At 42.2% G+C, this 18,570-nt stretch overlaps 1 protein-coding gene across 1 annotated transcript in view; it reads left to right on the top strand.

Annotated features, from left to right (window-relative positions):
- LOC122540179 (dynein axonemal heavy chain 8-like) overlaps positions 1-18,570 on the top strand; it is a 1,258,818-nt gene that overhangs the window by 353,014 nt on the left and 887,234 nt on the right. The window contains exon 18 of the mRNA XM_087976819.1: positions 1,850-1,930. Within this exon, the coding sequence (XP_087832945.1) occupies positions 1,850-1,930 (81 nt within the window). The remainder of the gene's footprint in view (positions 1-1,849; positions 1,931-18,570) is intronic.

The following is an 18,570-nucleotide window of genomic DNA, read 5'->3' as shown; positions in this document are numbered from 1 at the left end:
TCATTTAAATAGAGATAATATGTTAGAAGGATTATCAAATTAAACTGTATGTATTAATCTTAGGAACAAGAGAAGGTCTATCATGCTCCTGGGAATGTACCATAGATCCTGAAACAGTCAGAGGGAGATAAAGAGAAAATATTTAGGCAAACAAAAAGAATCCAAAAAGATAACCTATGCACAGAGATGGAAAAAAAAACACAACACAATACATATATTGTAGTTAAGGAGAGAGAGCATAGCATTTTAGATGTGATAAGCATAGAGAGAAAGATATTTGCTTCCTTGAATGTAAATAAATCACCAGGGTTGGCTGAAATTAGTTCTGGGCTGTTAAAAGAAGCGAGGGAAGAATAGACAAATGATTGTCAAATGAACTTCAACACAGACAAATATAAGATATAATATTTTGGTAGGAAGAATAAGGTATGCTCGTATTACTTGGAATGTTCAGTTCCCAATGAAAAGAATGGACAATGTGAAATCAGAATACACATTCATCATAGACCACAAGTAAGTGAGGCCTTTAAAAAGAGCAAGCTAGGCATTATTGCTAGATAGGTAGAATTTAAAAGTAGGTCATAACTGCCTTGAACCTTGAGTTAACTACTGTGTTATGGTCCCATAGAAATGAAGCAGAGGCACTAAAGAGGTTCAGAGAAGAGTTACAAGATTGATACTAAATATGGGTACACATATCAGGACAGGATTGACATCTGGATCTATGTTCTCTTGAAGATAGAAGACGAAGGGATGATCTATAGGTGGTATTTAACATTTTTCAAGGTTATATAAATTGATACGAAGAGAATTTTTCTTTTTGCGAAGAATAGAACTGGTGACCATGTGTACCTCTATAAGATAATCGCCAACAGATTGAGCAGAATATTCAAAATAAACTTCTATGCCAAAGATTGGTGAGAATGTGGAACTCATGACCACAGGGAGTCATTGAAATGAATGGTGTAGAGATGATCCAGTGAAGCAGTGTTTGCTTCCATCTGTAACTCCTCATTTAAAGAAATAGTCTGTGCTTGCATTCAGGAAGAACTGGATGCATTAGGTATTGAACTGAAAATTGTTAGCACTCTAGTTATACATACATAATGCAGATTCCCTTTTAAAGCAAAGACTCATCATATTTCATATCCAGTCAAGTGGAAGCAGGAAAATTGCAATTCAGAGAACATCAGTAGGTATGGTCTCCTCCTTTCTCCTGAAATTGTGCTTGTGTTTTCCTTGTTGCTCCTCCTGGCACTCTATTCCTCAAGGCAGCTTTACCAAACGATCCATTTTTTAGCCAGACTGTTTTTGAATTAAAGTGTAACAACAGAAGTATCTAAATCTCTCTCTGCATAAACTTGAGAAGCTAGAAAAAGATTTTGAAATCAAACTACAACCAGAGATAATAAGCTAGAAATTAACCTGTATGTAAAAAATTTTGTCTTAAAACAGTGCTGGAGAACATACCTTTATGCCTGCACGCCAGTTAGCATCAAACTTCAAAGTCAAGCTCTGAGAAATAAAAACACAATTTCTAGATCTGTGTAGACAAACTTAATGAATCTTTAACTTACTTATTTCCTCAATGAGGAGAATAATATAACTTGCACTGAATGTGAAATATGATGGATCTTTGCTTTAAAAGGGAACCTGCAATGTGCACGTGTAACTAAAGTGTTAACAATTTTCAGGTCAAAAATAATCTATTTTCTTTAAAGAATTGTGTAATTGAAAAATCAGGCACATTTTTTCTGAATGAGAAATTAATTCAAGTTAATGCTGACTAATGAAAACTAAGACAATTTTACATAAGTAAAAGTTCTCTCATTTTTATTTCTGTATTCAGTCCACTCTTCAATTATTTGAAAGTGTGTGCCAAGGAATTCCTTCTGAGTATGTGACATTGATAACACCAAAAATTAACAAGGTGAGCACTGTGTTATGTAAGTAAAATTTATGTTTTCCCTTCATACACTTCCCCATTCACCAACAATCAAAATACAAGGGATTAATCTTGACTTTCTTTTATCAAGGTTGACAGGAGATTGATGTTCTGCTTTTGTATTAATTTTCTTGTCTAGCGATGTCCAGTTTGCAACCACTAAAGTTTTAGTATTTTAAGTTAAAGCAATATTTCTTAAAGTGTCAGAATTTATTATGAGCTTATATATCAGCACAAACTTAAAATGGGGATAGTAATGATGATGAATTCGTACTCCAGAGGCCTAACCTAAAGCTTTAGTGAAATAGATTCAAATTCCATGATTGTTTGCTACTGGAATTTAAATTCAATTAATTAATAAATCTGCTATTGAAAGGTTGATGATGACCAGGAAACTTCCAATTGCTTTAAAAATCCACTTAGTTCAAAGTTATCCAAAACTGTGCTGCTAGTATCCTAAATTGTGTCATGTTCTTTAAACTACTTTCACCTGTACTTGCTGGACAGAATACCACTTGTTTAAGCAACAACTAGCCATTTGCAAGCTCTCATCCTTCTCGCGAAATTTTACATGATATATGCTCTGTTTATTTCTGTCAACACATAACAGTAGTGATTGTAACGAGGTCAACCAGGTGGACCTCGTAGAATTCTGGATTAGTGGTGCTGGAAGAGCACAGAAGTTCAGGCAGCATTCAAGGAGCTGCGAAATCGACATTTCGGGCAAAAGCCCTTCATCAGGCCTTTTGCCCGAAACGTCTATTTCGAAGATCCTTGGATGCTGCCTGAACTGCTGTGCTCTTCCAGCCCCACTAATCCAGAATCTGGTTTCCAGCATCTGCAATCATTGTTTTTACCTCTGGACCTCGTAGAATATGAATTCTATCATTGCAGCTGTTAACCTGGTCCCAACAGGGAGTCCTGGCTGACAGATATAAACAGGAGTGTCAAACATCTTGTTCACTTGAGCTGTCTCTGAGGGAGCCAGACCAGAGTGAAGTTATTTCAATGGGGGCCAAAGAAAAAACTAAGATTCTGGATGTAAGTCTGATCGTTGAGCTGGAAGATTTGTTTTCAGACGTTTCGTCACCATACTAGGTAACATCATCAGTGAGCCTCCGGTGAAGTACTGGTGGTATAGCTCGCTTTTTATTTATGTGTTTAGGTTTCCTTGGATTAGATTAGATTACATTACAGTGTGGAAACAGGCCCTTCGGCCCAACAAGTCCACACCGACCCGCCGAAGCGCAACCCACCCATACCCCTACATTTACCCCTTACCTAACACTACGGACAATTTAGCATGGCCAATTCACCTGACCTGCACATCTTTGGACTGTGGGAGGAAACCGGAGCACCCGGAGGAAACCCACGCAGACACGGGGAGAACGTGCAAACTCCACACAGTCAGTCGCCTGAGGAGGGAATTGAACCCGGGTCTCAGGCGCTGTGAGGCAGCAGTGCTAACCACTGTGCCCGACCAGTGAGTCTCACAAACGTATGACAATTTTGAAAATATGATTAAATATGTGGATGAGGGAAGTTCAATTCATGTAGTGGACAGGGATTTTAGCAAAGTTATTGACAGTCCCCATGGGAGACTGACTGAGAAAATAAAGCACATGGAATTGAGGAAAACTTAGTGAGATGGATTAGAAACTGGCTAGGTAATAGGACTGAAAGGATAGTGGTAGAACTGTTTGAGTGTCTGGAGGCTGGTATCTAGGATCCACAAGGATCAGAACTGGGACCTTCCTGTTTATCATATGCATAAATGATATAGATGAAAATGTCATGGGAGGGGCTGTTAAGCAAATTTGGTGATGTCATTTCCTGTGCTGATGTAAATTCCTGTTCTTTTTCTCATGGGGTGGTAAATGGGGTCCCAGTCAATGTATTTGTTGATAGAGTTCTGGTTGAAGTGCCGTGCTTATAGGAATTCTCGCGTGTGTCTCGCTGTTTGGCTTGGCCTAGGATGAATGTGTTCTCCCAGTCGAAGTGGTGTCCTTCTTCATCTGTATGTAAAGATACTAGTGAGAGTGGGTCATGTCATTGTGTGGCTAGTTGATGTTCATGAATCCTGGTGGCTAGTTTTCTGCCTGTTTGTCCAATGTAGTGTTTGTTACAGTTCTTGCAAGGCATTTTGTAAATGACATTAGTTTTGCTTATTGTCTGAATCGGGTCTATCAGGTTCATTAGCTGCTGTTTTAGTTGGTGGGTTTGTGGGCGACCATGATGCCAAGAGGCCTGAGTCTGACAGTCATTTCCGAGATGCCTTTGATGTATGGGAGAGTGGCTAGGGTTTCTGGATACGTTTTGTCTACTTGTATAGGTTGTTGCTGAGAAATTGGAGAACTGTGTTCATTGGGTACCCATTCTTTTTGAACACACTATATAGGTGATTTTCCTCTGTTGTTTATAGTTTCCCTGTGCTGCAGTGTGTGGTAGCTCTTTGAAATAATGTTCTAATGTAACTCCATTTATGGGTGTTAAAATGATTCCACTGAACACAGTCTGTTGATTTCTCAGCAACAAATCCAAACAAGCAGACAAAACGCATCCAGACACCCTAGCCACTCTCCCCAACATCAAAAACATCTCAGAAATGTCTGCCAGACTACTCAGACCTCTTGGCATCATGATGGCCCACAAACCCACCAACACACTAAAACAGCAATTAAGGAATTTGAAATACCCTATACAGACAAGAAGCAAAACTAATGTCATTTACAAAAATACCTTGCAAGAACTGTCACAAACACTAAATTGGACAAACAAGTAGAAAACTGGCCACCAGGATACATGAATATCAACTAGCCACAAAAAGACATGACCCATTCTTACTAGTATCTTTACATAGAGATGAGGAAGGTCACCACTTCGACCGGGACAACATACCCATACTAGGGCAAGCCAAACAGAGACATGCGCGAAAATTCCTAGAAGCATGGCACTTCAACCGGAACACTATCAACAAACACATTGACTTTGACTTTGATCCCATTTACCACCCCCGAAAAAAACAACAGGAAATTACATCACCACTGGAAATTATATCACCACTGGAAATAACATCACCACCGGAAATGACATCACCAACCCAAGGAAATCTAAACACATAAATAAAAAGTGGGCCATGCCACCAGTACTTCACCGGAGGCTCACTGATGATGTTACCTATTATGGTGATGAAACATCCGAAAATGAACCTTCCAGCTCAGCGACCAAACTTACATCCAAAAAAAAAGAGCTTGAAGAAATTTATAAGCAGCTTTTCTTTCAGTTGGCGTAAGCATGTCTGGCATCATGCTGTTATTTGGGAAGCTCGATTTGTTCAATCTTGCTGTTGAAGGCTGAGCCCAGTTTGTAGAAGTAAAGCTTTTGTTTTACTGGGTAAAAGGCTTTAGAGCAGAGAAAATGCAACATGCAGCTCTCCTGACAGCTTGTGGACCTGCAACCTTTTTGGTTATTAGGAGCCTAACATTTCCTGAGGCACCAGATACTTCAAGAGTTGATGGATTTAGTTAAGGAAGATTACGATTCAACGCCTCCTCTAACTCTGAGATGCTATCAGTTTTACTCAGCAATTGAGAACCGGGAGACTTCATGTTGGGATTTTTGACAAGATTAAGATGACTGGCAGAGGCATGTGACTTTGGTTTAACCCTTAATGAGATGACGGGAAACTGTTTGGTATGTGAGATTAATGATGTAAATATGCAAATGTAGCAACTATCTTAAGCCTACCTGGACCTCAAACAGGTACTACAACTGGTTTTGTTATTAGAAAATGCAGGGCACCACTTAGACACATAGAGTTATAGAGATGTACGGCACGGAAACAGACCCTTGCGTCCAGCTTGTCCATGCAAACCAAATATCCCAACCCAATCTAGTCCCACCTGCCAGCACCCGGCCCATATCCCTCCAAACCTTTCCTATTCATATATCCATCCAGATGCCTTTTAAATGTTGCAATTGTGCTCGCCTCCACCACTTTCTTTGGGAGCTCATTCCATACGCGTACCACCCTCTGCATGAAAACGTTTCCCCTTCGGTCTCTTTTATATCTTTCCCATCTCGCCCTAAACCTATGCCCTCTAGTTCTGGACTCCCACACCCCAGGAAAATACTTTCTCTATTTATTCTACTAATGCCCCTCATGATTTTATAAACCTCTTTAAGGTCACCCCTCAGCCTCTGATGCTCCAGGAAAAACAGCCCTAGCCTATTCAACCCCTCCCTATAGCTCAAATCCTCCAACCCTAACAACTGCATAGCCTCATACACATATTCTGAACAGATAGACTCTATGTCAGCCAATAGCAAAACCCCAAAACAGACATGCCTCAGCCAAGTAGTTCACATTTTCTTTAGGATTTTGGCTAGCAAGCTATTGTAGTTGCTGTCAGTATGTGGATTGAATAAGAGAACTCACAGGCCAATATCCAGGAGAGTGCACACCCTGGAAAGCCCACCTACAGCCGCTTTGGAACAGCTAAATTGCTTAGGAACATCCAAATCAGAACCAATAAAAATAAATAAAAACCAAAAGAAGTGCAGGTGCTGTAACTCAGAAACATAAACAGAAATTGCTGGAAAAGCTCAGCAGATCTGGCAACATCTGTGGAGAGAAATCAGAGTTAATATTTTCTCACATTCTCAGAAAAATGTTCCGAGGAAGTGTCACTCGACGTAAAACATTAACTCTGATTTCGCTTCACAGATACTGCCAGACCTGCTGAGCTTTTCCAGCAATTTCTGTTTTGTTGCAATCAAAATAAATATCTGGTTAAATGGTCACACAGTTCTAATGGAGGATGATACTGTAGCGGCTTTAACAATGATTACACAACCAGTTTTTAACAAAATTCATTTTGGACTCCAACCCTTAATTTGCATAAGACCTTAACTAGACTGGGAACCTATACCAGGGAACATTTACAGATTAAGTGTGCAGCTTTGATTTCAGTCTCCTGTGTGAATCAGCTTGTTCAGTTACCATTAATTGTAGTAAAATGTTCAGGCCTAAGCCTGATGTGGGGAAATTAGTTGAGAAAGGTTCACCTTGATTGATTTGACATTTTTCAACTGGAAAATGTCTGCCTAAGTGAAGTCCTAATTAAATACAGGGAGGTTTTTCAGGAAGGTCTGGGGACTATTAAAGCAGCCAAGGCCACCTTATACCTTGACGAGGAAACAATTCCACATTTCTGCAAGACCCGCCCAGTACCATTTGCGTGATGTGGAAAAATAGAGGTAGAAAGAGGAAGCTATAAAGCAAAGGAATCATCAAACCAATACAGTTTGTGGATGGGCAGCACCGATCATACCAATTGTGATGCCCAACAGTTCAGTTTGACTTTGTAGGGATTTTAAACAAACAGTGAACCATTTCTTGCAGCCGGATGAATACCCAATACCTCGCACAAAGGACTTATATACAAAGCTGGCAGATGGGGTATCCATCACAAAGCTGGACATGAGCCATGCGTACTTACAATTGAGGTTAGATGAGGATTCCCAGAAGTATGCTGCAGTTAATACCATCAATGGTTTACACCAAATAGGTCACTGCCATTTCAGGTATAATCAGCCTGTTCCATTTTTCAGCGGACAATGCAGAGCATTTTACAAGTTCTACCCCTTTTTTATCTGGTTGATGTGCAATAAGAGGGAAGACCAATAAAGAACATTTAGAGAACTTGGGCAGAGTCTCTAAGCATTTCTTGAAGACAGGGAAATATGCCTTAGAAGGGAAATATGTGTGTCCCAGGCACCCCAAGTGACCTACTTGGCTACAAAGTTGACAAGACCAGGATACACACATTGGATGATAAAATGAGGGTTATCAAAGGTGTCCCGGCTCTCACATCTGTAACAGAGCTTAAATCTTTTCTTGGATTAGTGAATTATTATAGAAAATTCATACATAACTGAGGCCTCCATCCTGGCACCCTTGCATCTGCTATTGAAAAAGGATCAGCCTTCGAAATGATCTTGTAGCCAAGACGTAGTCTTTAGGGAAGTGAAGAAACAGCACACTATGATTCCAAGCGAGATCTGGTGCAGCCATGCAAAGCTTCCCCATATGGCATTGGGGTAGTGTTGACTCACAAATGGCCCATTGGAGAGGAAAGCACAATAGCATATGCTTCCCAGACTTTGGCTGATGCAGAGTGCATATACATACAGATAGAGAAGGAAGGTTTGGCGGTCATTTTTCATGTGAGAAAGTTCCACCAGTACCTTTATGGATATAGATTTGTAATAGTAACAGACCACAAACTCCTGCGAGGCCTATTCAAAGAGAACAAGACCATGCAGCCCATTATTCCATGTCGAATTCAGCGATGGGATCTCATTCTAAATGTGTACAATTACAAGTTGGAACACTGTCCAGAAGATCAAGTAGCAAATGCAGATGCCTTGAACTGCCTGCCGCTGGCAGATACACTACTGGTTGTGCCATCACTAGAAGAGCCTGTTCTGGTTTCAAGATTTTTGGACACCCTTCCGATCACCACTGACAATATCAGATTGTGAAAGCAAAAGGATCTGGTCCTGGCAAAACTAAAACATCTGGTGGTGATATGGGAAACCTACTGTACTTGTGCAACACCACACTCTTCAACTCTGATCTCCAGCATCTGCCATCCTCATTTCCTCCTAATCGGCCATCACAACCCGAATTGAAACCTTTATGGAGCCAACAAGACCAGATCACCATGGAGGAAGGCATTTTATTGTGAGAAGCAAGAGTAATTCTCCCAAGCAAAGATCGCCGCCAGGTACTGGCTGAACTCCAGCAGGATCATCCAGGGGTGTCCAAACTGAAGATGTTGGTGAGATATTATGTCAGGTGGCCAGGATTGGATGTAGACACAGCTGCATTGTGGGGCAGTGCCCAGAGTGCCAACAAGCAGAAAACTTGCAGTTAGCAGCTTCTGTTCATGGGAATGGCCGGGTAAACCCTAGACTTGGCTACACATCTACTATGCTGGCCCTTCCATGAGCTCGAAGTTCTGAGTTATTTTAAACTCCCACTCAAAGTGGATATGTATAGAGTTCATTCCTTAAACACATGGATGAAGATAGAAAAGCAGTGAGCAACCTTTGCTCCCAGAAGTATTGGTCACAGACAATGTGCCCTCGTGGGGAGGCGATGGCCTAGTGGTATAATCGTTCAACTGTTAATACAGAAACCCAAAACAATGTTCTGGGGACCTGGGTTTGAATCCCACCACGGCAAATGGTGGAATTTGAATTCAATAAAAAATATCTGAAATTAAGAGTCTGCTGATGACCATGAAACCATTGTTAATTGTCAGAAAAACCCAACTGGTTCACTAATGTCCTTTAGGGAAAGAAATCTGCCATCCTTATCTGGACTGGCCTACATATGACTCCAGAGCCAGAGCAACGTGGTTGACTTTCAACTGCCCTCTGAAATGGCCAAGCAAGCCAGCCAGTTGTATCAGTTGCTAGGAAGTCACAACAAAGTAATGAAACCTGACAGACCATCTGACATTGACCTTGGGACCGGAAAAGACAATGTCAAAAACACAAACAACCCTGTCGATCAGGCAAAGTCCCCCTTACCAACATCTGGGGGCTGGTGTCAAAATTGGGAAAGCTGTGTCACAGAGTAATCAAGCAACATAGTAATTCTTACCAAATCAAACCTTACAGGTAACATTCCAGTCACAACATTACCGTCCCTCGAAATGTCCTGTCCCACCGGCAGGACAGACCCAGCAGAGGTGGCAGTACAATGGTATGTAGTCAGAAGGGAATTGCTCTGGGAGTCCATGACATCGACTCTGAAGCCCATGAAATCTCATGGCTTTAGATGAAACATGGGCAAATAACCTCTTACTGGTTCCCATATACTGTCCTCCTTCAGCTGATGAATGATTACTCCTCCATGTTGAACAATACTTGGAAAAAGCACTGAGGGGATCAACCAGGGGATCAACCCTGGTTCAATGGAGAGTGCAGGAGGCCATACTAGAAGCAGCATCAGGCATGCCTAAAAAAGAAGTGACAAGGTCTAAAAGTGTACTCTGGAGGGGGATTTTAATGTCCACCACCAAGAGTGGCTTGGCAGTAGCATTACTGATTGAGCTGGTCAGGTCTGAAAAGATATAACTGCTAGATTGGGTCTGTGGCAGGTGGTGAAGGAAGAGGGAAACAAGAGGGAAAAACATACTTGACCTCATCCTTACAACTCTGCTGGCTGCAGAAGCATCTGATCATGACAGTTGAGGTAACGTGACCACCACACTGTCCTTGTGGAGAAAAACTCCCGCTTTCACATTGAGAACAACCTCCATCCTGTTGTGTGGCACTATGCTAAATGGGACAGATTTTGAACCGAACTAGCAGCTCAAACTGGGCATCCATGAGGTGCTGTGGGACATGATCAGTAGCAGAACTGTACTCCAACACAATCTGCAACCTCGTGGCCTGGCATATCCCCCACTCAACCATTGCCATCAATCCAGGGGGTCAACCCTGGTTCAATGGAGTGTGCAGGAGGGCATGCCAGGAGCAGCATCAGGCATACCTAAAAATGAAGTGTCAAGTTGGTGAAGCTACCAAACAGGACTACTTGCATGCCATCGGCATAAACAGCAAGCGATAGATAGAGCTAAGCAATTCCACAACCAATGGATCAGATCTTCCATATCCAGTCGTAAATGATGGTGGACAATTAAACAACTTACTGGAGGAGGAGGAAGCTCCACAAATCGCTCCATCCTCAATGATGGAGGAGCCCAACACATCAGTGCAAATATAAGGCTGTTGCATTTGGAAAGATCTTCAGTCAGTAGTGCCAAATGGATGATCCATTTTGGGCTCCTCCAGTGGTCCCCAGCATCACTGATGTCAGTCTCCAGCCAATTTGGTTCGCTCCACATGATATCAAGAAACAGCTGGAGGCTCTGGATTCTGGAAAGGCAATGGACCCTGATAGCATTCTGACAATAATACTGAAGATGTGTGCTCCAGAACTTGCCACTCTGCTCGTCAAGCTCTTCCAGTACAGTTACAATATTAGCATCTACCTGACAATGTGGAAAATTGCCCAGATATGTCCTGTCCAGAAAAAGCAGGACAAATCCAATCCAGCCAATTACCACCCAATCATTCTACTCTCCATCATCAGTAAAGTGCTAGAAGGGGTCATCAACAGTGCTATCAAGCAGCACCTGCTCAGCAACACCCTGCTCAGTGATGCCCAGTTTGAGTTTCACCAGTGTCACTCAGCTTCTGATCTTATTACAGCTTTGATTCAAACATGGACAAAAGAGTTGAATTCCAGAGGTGAGGTGAGAGTGACAGCCCTTAACATCAAGGCCACATTTGACCGAGTATATCATTCAAGGGGCCCTGGCAAAACTTGAATCAATGGGTATCAGGGGGCAGACACTCTGCTGATTAGAGTTATACCTGGCACAAAGGAAGATGGTTAAGGTTATGGAGGGTCAGTCATCTCAGCTCCAGGAATCTCTGCAGAAGTCCCTCAGGATAGTGTTCTAGGCACAACCATCTTCAGCTGCTTCATCAATGAGCTTCCCTTGTCATAAAGTCAGAAGTGGGGATGATCGCCGATGATTGCAGTGTTCAGTACCATTCTCAACTCCTCAGATACTGAAACAGTCTGTGCTCAAATGCAATAAGACCAGGACAACATTCAAGTTTGGGCTGACAAGTGGCAAATAACATTCGCCACACAAATGCCAGATAACGGCCATCACCAGTAAGAGACACTGTAACCACCGCCCCTTGACATTCAACGGTATTGCCATCACTGTATTCCCCCACTGTCAATATCCTTGGGATTACAAGCAAATTACTACAGATGCTGGAATCTGAAACCAAAAGAGAAAATGCTGGAAAATCTCAGCAGGTCTGGCAGCATCTGTAAGGAGAGAAAAGAGCTGATGTTTCGAGTCTAACTGAAGTTTGGTGCTGAAACCACAGAAATGGCCCTGCATGGATAAGAGGCATTGTCAATGCAAGGTCAGGTCCTGTGTATAGTCCTGAACAAGCATGTGGACCACATGAAAGTTGCAAACTCGCAAACAGGGCAGGGGCATAGCATACCTGGACCCTCAGAACAGCTGGAAAGGTTGTTGGAACCCTTGGATTCCACCCCCTACCCTGCCGACCATTGAAGAAACCTTGGAATCTGAGATGGACATGATGGATGTTGCAGCCTAAACAGGAAGGCTTCTATGGAGTTATTTCAGTTTCCACTCGTAGGAGAGACTAGGACAAAAAGGGCACTGCCTCAGCATAAGGGATGATCTTGTAGAACTGAGATAAGAAGCAATTTCTTCAGCCAGAAGGCCAAGTTATTGAATGTGTTTAAGACAGAGATAGATAAATGCTTGAGTAGTAAGGGAATCAAGTGTTATGGGAAGAACACAGAGGAATGAGATTGAGAAACATCAGCGACGATTGAATGGCTGAGCAGATGAGATGGGCTGAATGAGCTAATTCTGCTCCTATCTTGTGATCTTAAGACCTTTCGGTATTCTCACCAAACTCCAGTAACAAGCAGCACTCCAATACAGGCAGTGTCGCACTTAACAAGGACTCCTTTTATGGCCCTGAATTGAAAAGCTTCTCTGTGCAAGGTTAAACCAGTGCATTTAGTCTTCCAATGATGAAGTTAGTGCTGATGCCTGAGCAATAAGATTCTGGAACATAGCTGGCCTCCTCCAGGTACAGTGTTTCATTGACTACTCACGTGGGCAGTAAGATGGTCATATCACAATGATATGGAATTCATCAAAAGAAGAGGTTCCTTTTGATTAATATTTCATTGACCTGTGGTCACCGTTATCACTATTTTTGAGGTGTTTGTCCACTACCCTGTCAACTGCCATGACTCCTACTTCCTGGAACTCTCTTTTGCACCTGATGCATTTGATGGCTCATGTGTCTTCAATGACTAGTTACAGAAATCATACAGTACAGAAGAGAGACTTTGACCCTTTGAGTTTGTACCACCAAGAAATATATTGTCTATACTTGTCCCACTTACCCAAAACCTTGAAGGATACGACACTTCAAGTACACATTAAAGTAATCTTTTAAATGTTGTGAGGTTACCTATTCACAAGGTCTATTTTCCAACAGCTTTCTGTGGCAAGGATTCTTGAGGGGCTTGACACAGTAAATGCCAAGAGATTGATTCTCCTCATGGGAGGCTCTAGGGACAGAGTGCATAGTCTCAGAATTAACGAACACCAATTTAAAATTAAGATGAAGAGAACTTTCTTCTCACAGAGGTTAAGAATCTTTGGCATTCCTTGCCACAGAAAGCTGTTGGGGCAGAGACCTTGTGTATAGGTAAGGCTGAGATGGATAGGTTTTTGATCAGTACGGGAAACATAGAATGGTAAAAGATAGGAGCAGAGGAGGCATTTGCCCTCACGTGACTGCACCACCATTCAATATGAGCATATCAAACTCAATATACAACTCAACACCTCCCCCCAAATCCCTTGATCCTTTTAGCCTCAAGAGCTATGTGTACTTCCTTTTTGAAAACCTATAAGGCTTTGGCCTCAGTTCCACATGCTCATCACTGTCTGGGTGAAAAAGTCTTTCCTCATCTCAGTCCTAAAAGGTTTGCCCCTTATCCTTAAACCTTATCCTGGTTCTAGACTCCTCCACCATTGTGAATATCCTTCTTGTATCTAACCTGTCTATCTCTGTTAGAATTTTCTCAGTTTCACTCTTCTAAAATCCAAGTGAATACAATCCTAACTGAGTCAGTCTCTCCATGTACGTCAGTTCTGCCATCCCAGGAATTAATTCGGTAAACCTTCACTGCACATCCTCTATAGCACAGACATCCTTCCTAAGATAAGGAGACCAAAACTGCACACACTATTTCAGATGTGGCCTCACCATGCCCTGTATTATTGGAGCAATACGTCTTTGTTCCTGTACTCAAATCTTATCGCTATAAAGACCAATGTAATGTTTGTCTTCTTTACTACCTGCACAACTATTGTCAGCAACTGGTGCACAAGGATACCCATGTGTTATCAAACATTCCCCTCGCTCAATTTACAGCCATTCAAATAATAACCTTGCTTTCTATTTTGCTGCCTGAGTAGATAATCAAACCACACATTTATTCACATTAAACAACTTCTGTCATACATTTGCCCACTCACTGAGCCTGTCCAATTCACACAGCAACATCTATGCATCCTCCTCACAGCTCACCCTTCCACCCAGCTTTGTGTCACCTACAAATTTTGAGATAATATATTTATTTCTCTCATCTAACTCATTAACATGTATTATGAATAGATGGGGTCCTAATACCAAGCTGTGTGGTCATTGAGAAAAATGGATGTAAGCTTGCTCGCTGAGCTGGGAGGTTCATTTCCTGACATTTCGTCACCCTACTAAGTAACATCTTCAGTGGGCCTCAGGCAAAGCAGTGTACATGATTCCTGCTTTCAATTTATATGTTTGGGTTTCTTTGGGTTGGTGATGTCATTTCCTGTGGTGATGTAATTTCCTGTTCTTTTTCTCAGAGGGTGGTAGATGGGGTCTAACTCGATGTGTTTGTTGATAGAGTTCCTGTTGGAATGCCATGCTTCTAGGAATTCTCGTGCATGTCTCTGGCTGGTCCTAAGATGGATGTGTTGTCCCAGTCAAAGTTGTGTCCTTCCTTATCTGTATGTAAGGATACTAGTAAGAGTGGGCCATGTTGTTTTGTGGCTAGTTGGTGTTCATGTATCCTGGAGTGCAAAGAAATTAAGGTGACTGATGCCCAATCTACATTTCTGTTTTTTGATTTGGATCTTCAGCGTCTGCAGTTCTTTGCTTTATTTCAATGTTACATTGGCATTTTTCCAACCCTCTGGACATTTCCAGAATTTAAGGTGATCTAGAAGATTATTATCTGTGCATCCAGTATCTCTGTAGCTGCTTTCATTAATATCCTCGGATGCATCCCATCAAACCTAGGGGGCTTATTACTAGACCCCGTTAGTTTCTGTGCCACATTTCTCTAAAAATAGTTATTGCATTTATTTCCTCTCCTCCTTTTACCCCTTGAACATTTAATAATTTTAATATTAGTGTTTTCTACTTAAAGACTAATGCAAATTATTTATTGAACTTTGCCAATTTCTGATTTCCCTATTATTATTTCCCCAGCCTCTTTCCCTGAAGGACTCTGTACCTTGGCTTCTCTCTTCAACAGCAACAGGGTTAACATTTCAGGTTGAGTGACCTTTTCTCAGAACAGTTGTGAGGAAAGGTCACTTGATGTAAAACTTGACTGATTTCTCTCCACAGATGCTGCCAGAACTGCTGAGCTTTTCCAGCATTTTCTGTGTTTGTTCTGATTTACAGCATCCGCAGTTCTTTCAATTTTTATTTGACTTCGCCCTTCCTTTTCATAGTTTAAAAGATGGACTTGCTGTCCATCTTGATATGACTTGTAAGTTTCCCCTCAAAGCTTATTTTCTTCTTTTTCTTGATAGTCTTTTGTTCATCTTTAAAACTTTCCCAATCCTCTGGCCAGCAACTAGTCTTTGCAACAATGTATTTTCTTTTTCTTTCAATCCATTGCTTTCCCATACCTCATTTGTCGGATTATCCTCTTCCTGGTATCCCTCTTCCTCACTGGAATATGTTTTCGCTATGAGCCGTGAACTATTTTCTTAGACCAGCCATTGATCCTTAATTGCATTTGCTACTAAATTCACTTCTCAGTCCACTCCAGCTAGCTTTACCCTCATTCCTTTATTAAAGCTTAGAACAGTTGTGCAAGACCCAAGTCCTTCCCTCTCAAAGTGAATGCTATATTTTAATATGCGATGGCCACTGTTTCAGAGGGGCTCTTCTACTGTGACATTATTTTAAACCTGCCTCATTGTGCATCACCATGATCCACAAAATATCATTCCAGAAAACTTTCCCAGATTCACGTTATGAATTCTTCCTCATGATTTCCTCTGCCAATCTGATTATCCTAATCAACATGAAGATTAAAGTCATCCATGATTAATGTACTGCCTTTGTAACATACACTCATTATGCAGTAGAGTCATAGAGTCACAGAGATGTACAGCACGGAAACAGACCCTTCAGTCCAACTCATCCATACCGACCAGATATCCCAGTCCAATCTAGTCGTACCTGCCAGCACCTGGCTGATATCCCTCCAAACCCTTCCTATTCATATACCCATCCAGATACCTTTTAAATGTTGCAATTGTACTAGCCTCTGCAACTTCCTCAGCAAGCTCATTCAATATATGTACAACCCTCTGCATGAAAAAAGTTGCCCCATAGGTCTCTTTTATATCTTTCCTCTCTCATCCTAAGCCTATGCTCTCTAGTTCTGGACTCCCCCATCTCAGGGAAAAGCATTTCTCTATTTATCCTATCTGTGCCCCTCATAAACCTCGATAAGGTCACCCCTCAGACTCCAACGCTGTAGGGAAAACAGCCCTAGCCTATTCAGCCTCTCCCTACAGCTGAAATTCTCCAACCTTGTCAACATCCTTGTGAATCATTTCTGAACCATTTCAAGTTTCACAACATCCTTCCAATAGGAAGGAGACCAGAACTGCATGCAATATTCCAACAGTGGCCGAACCAATGCCCTGTACAGCCTCAACATGACCTCCCAACTCCTGCACTCAATACTCTGACCAATAAAGGAAAGCATTTAAAATGCCTGCTTCACTATCCTACCTACCTGCGACTCCACTTTCAAGGAGCAATGAACCTGCACTCCAAGGTCTCTTTGTTCAGCAACACTCCCTAGAACCTTACCATTATGTGTATAAGTCCTGCTAAGATTTGCTTTCCCAAAATTCAGCACCTCACATTTATCTAAATTAAACTCCATCTGCCACTTCTCAGCCCATTGGCCCATCTGATCAAGATCCCATTGTAATCTGAGCTAGCTTTCTTCGCTGTCCACTACACCTCCAATTTTGGTGTCATCTGCAAACTTACTAACTATACCTCTTATGCTCATATCCAAATCATTTACATAAATGATGAGGGCAGAGAGGTAGACGTGATCTATTTGGACTTCAATAAGGCATTCAACAAGGTTCCCTAGGCAGACTGGTCAGCAAGGTTAGACCTCATGGAATACATGGAAACTAGCCATTTGGATACAGAACTGGCTCAAAGGTAGAAGACAGAGGGTGGTGGTGGAGGGTTGGTTTTTCAGACTGGAGACCTAGGACCAGTGGATTTGAATTGTTTTATTGCCAAGCTGTCCATAACTTCCTTGAATAATTCTAATCTAATTTGACCCTTGATCTGTTTGGATCTCTTCCGTGCTGTACATCTGTATTACTCTACTGCATACCATTATCTTATGATTTACTCTCTGTCCTATCATATAGCTAATGTTAGGGAGCCTATAAACTACTCCTACCTATGTTTTCTTGCCTTTTTTAATTTATTATGTCCATCCGTATGGATTCTATATATTCCAATTCAAGATCATTGTACTTATTCCATCCTAGATCAGCGGTGCTACCCTGCCACCCTTTTGTTCCTTAGAGACAAAAAAAACTGCAGATGCCGGAATCTAAACTAGACAGGCAGGAGGCTGGAAGAACACAGCAAGCCTGGCAGCATCAGGAAGTGGAGAAGTCGATGTTTCGGGTGTAACCCTTCTTCAGGACTGGGGATGGGTGTAAGGGGAGCTGCAGATGAAGGGGGTGGCGGGAGCAGGATGGTGAAAGAGGATAGGTGAAGACAGGTTGAAGATACGACCTGGTTGGTCAATGGGAGGAATGAATCCAGTTGGTGGTAGGGAGGAGGAGAGGCTGGGAAGGGAGTTGAGGGATGGGAAGGGAGGTTATTTGAAATTGGAGAACTCAGTATTGAGTCCTCCAGGCTGTAGGATGCCCTGGCAGAAGATGAGGTGTTTGTCCTCCAAGTTGTGGTTTGGTTGATTGTGGCAATGGAGGAGGCCAAGGGTGGTCATGTCAGAAAGGGAGTGGGAAGGGGAATTAAAATGCGTGATGACTCAAAGGTCCCGTCAGCCCCTGCAGGCCCGGCTGAGATGCTGTTTCCTAAGTATACGTTTGGTCTCCCCGATGTAGCGAAGACCACATCGGGAGCACCTGATGCAGCAAACTAGGTTGAAAGAGAGGCAGGTGAACCTCCGTCTCACCTGGAAGGACTGTTTGAGGCCCTGGACGGAGGGGAGGAGGGTGGTGTATCAGCAGGTTTTACATTTCTTCCAGTTGCAGGGGAAGGTACTTGGGGTTTAGGGGGATTGGTTGGGAGAGTGGAGCAAACTAAGGATTGTTTAAGAAAATGGTCCTTGCGGAAGGCAGAGAAGGGTGGGGAGGGGAAGATGATCTTGGTTGTAGGGTCTAGTTGGAATTGGCAGAAATGTTTAAGAATGCTGCATTGGATGTGGAGACTGGTGGGGTGTTAGGTCAGGACAAGGGAACTTTGACTTTATTGCATGCAGAGGGGAGGGTTTAGAGCAGCAGAATGGGGAATGGAGGTAGTGCAGCGGAGGGCTGTCTGGATGACAGATAGAAGAAAAGCACATTGTTCAAAATAGGTGTACATTTGGGATACCTTGGAATGGA

Source organism: Chiloscyllium plagiosum, unplaced genomic scaffold, assembly GCF_037043375.1.
Source record: "Chiloscyllium plagiosum isolate Xiang-an unplaced genomic scaffold, Cpla_swu_hap1 HiC_scaffold_3, whole genome shotgun sequence".
Classification (NCBI taxonomy): Eukaryota; Metazoa; Chordata; class Chondrichthyes; order Orectolobiformes; family Hemiscylliidae; genus Chiloscyllium; species Chiloscyllium plagiosum.
Note: the sequence above shows the minus strand (reverse complement) of the source record. Positions and strands in the feature narration are given on the sequence as shown.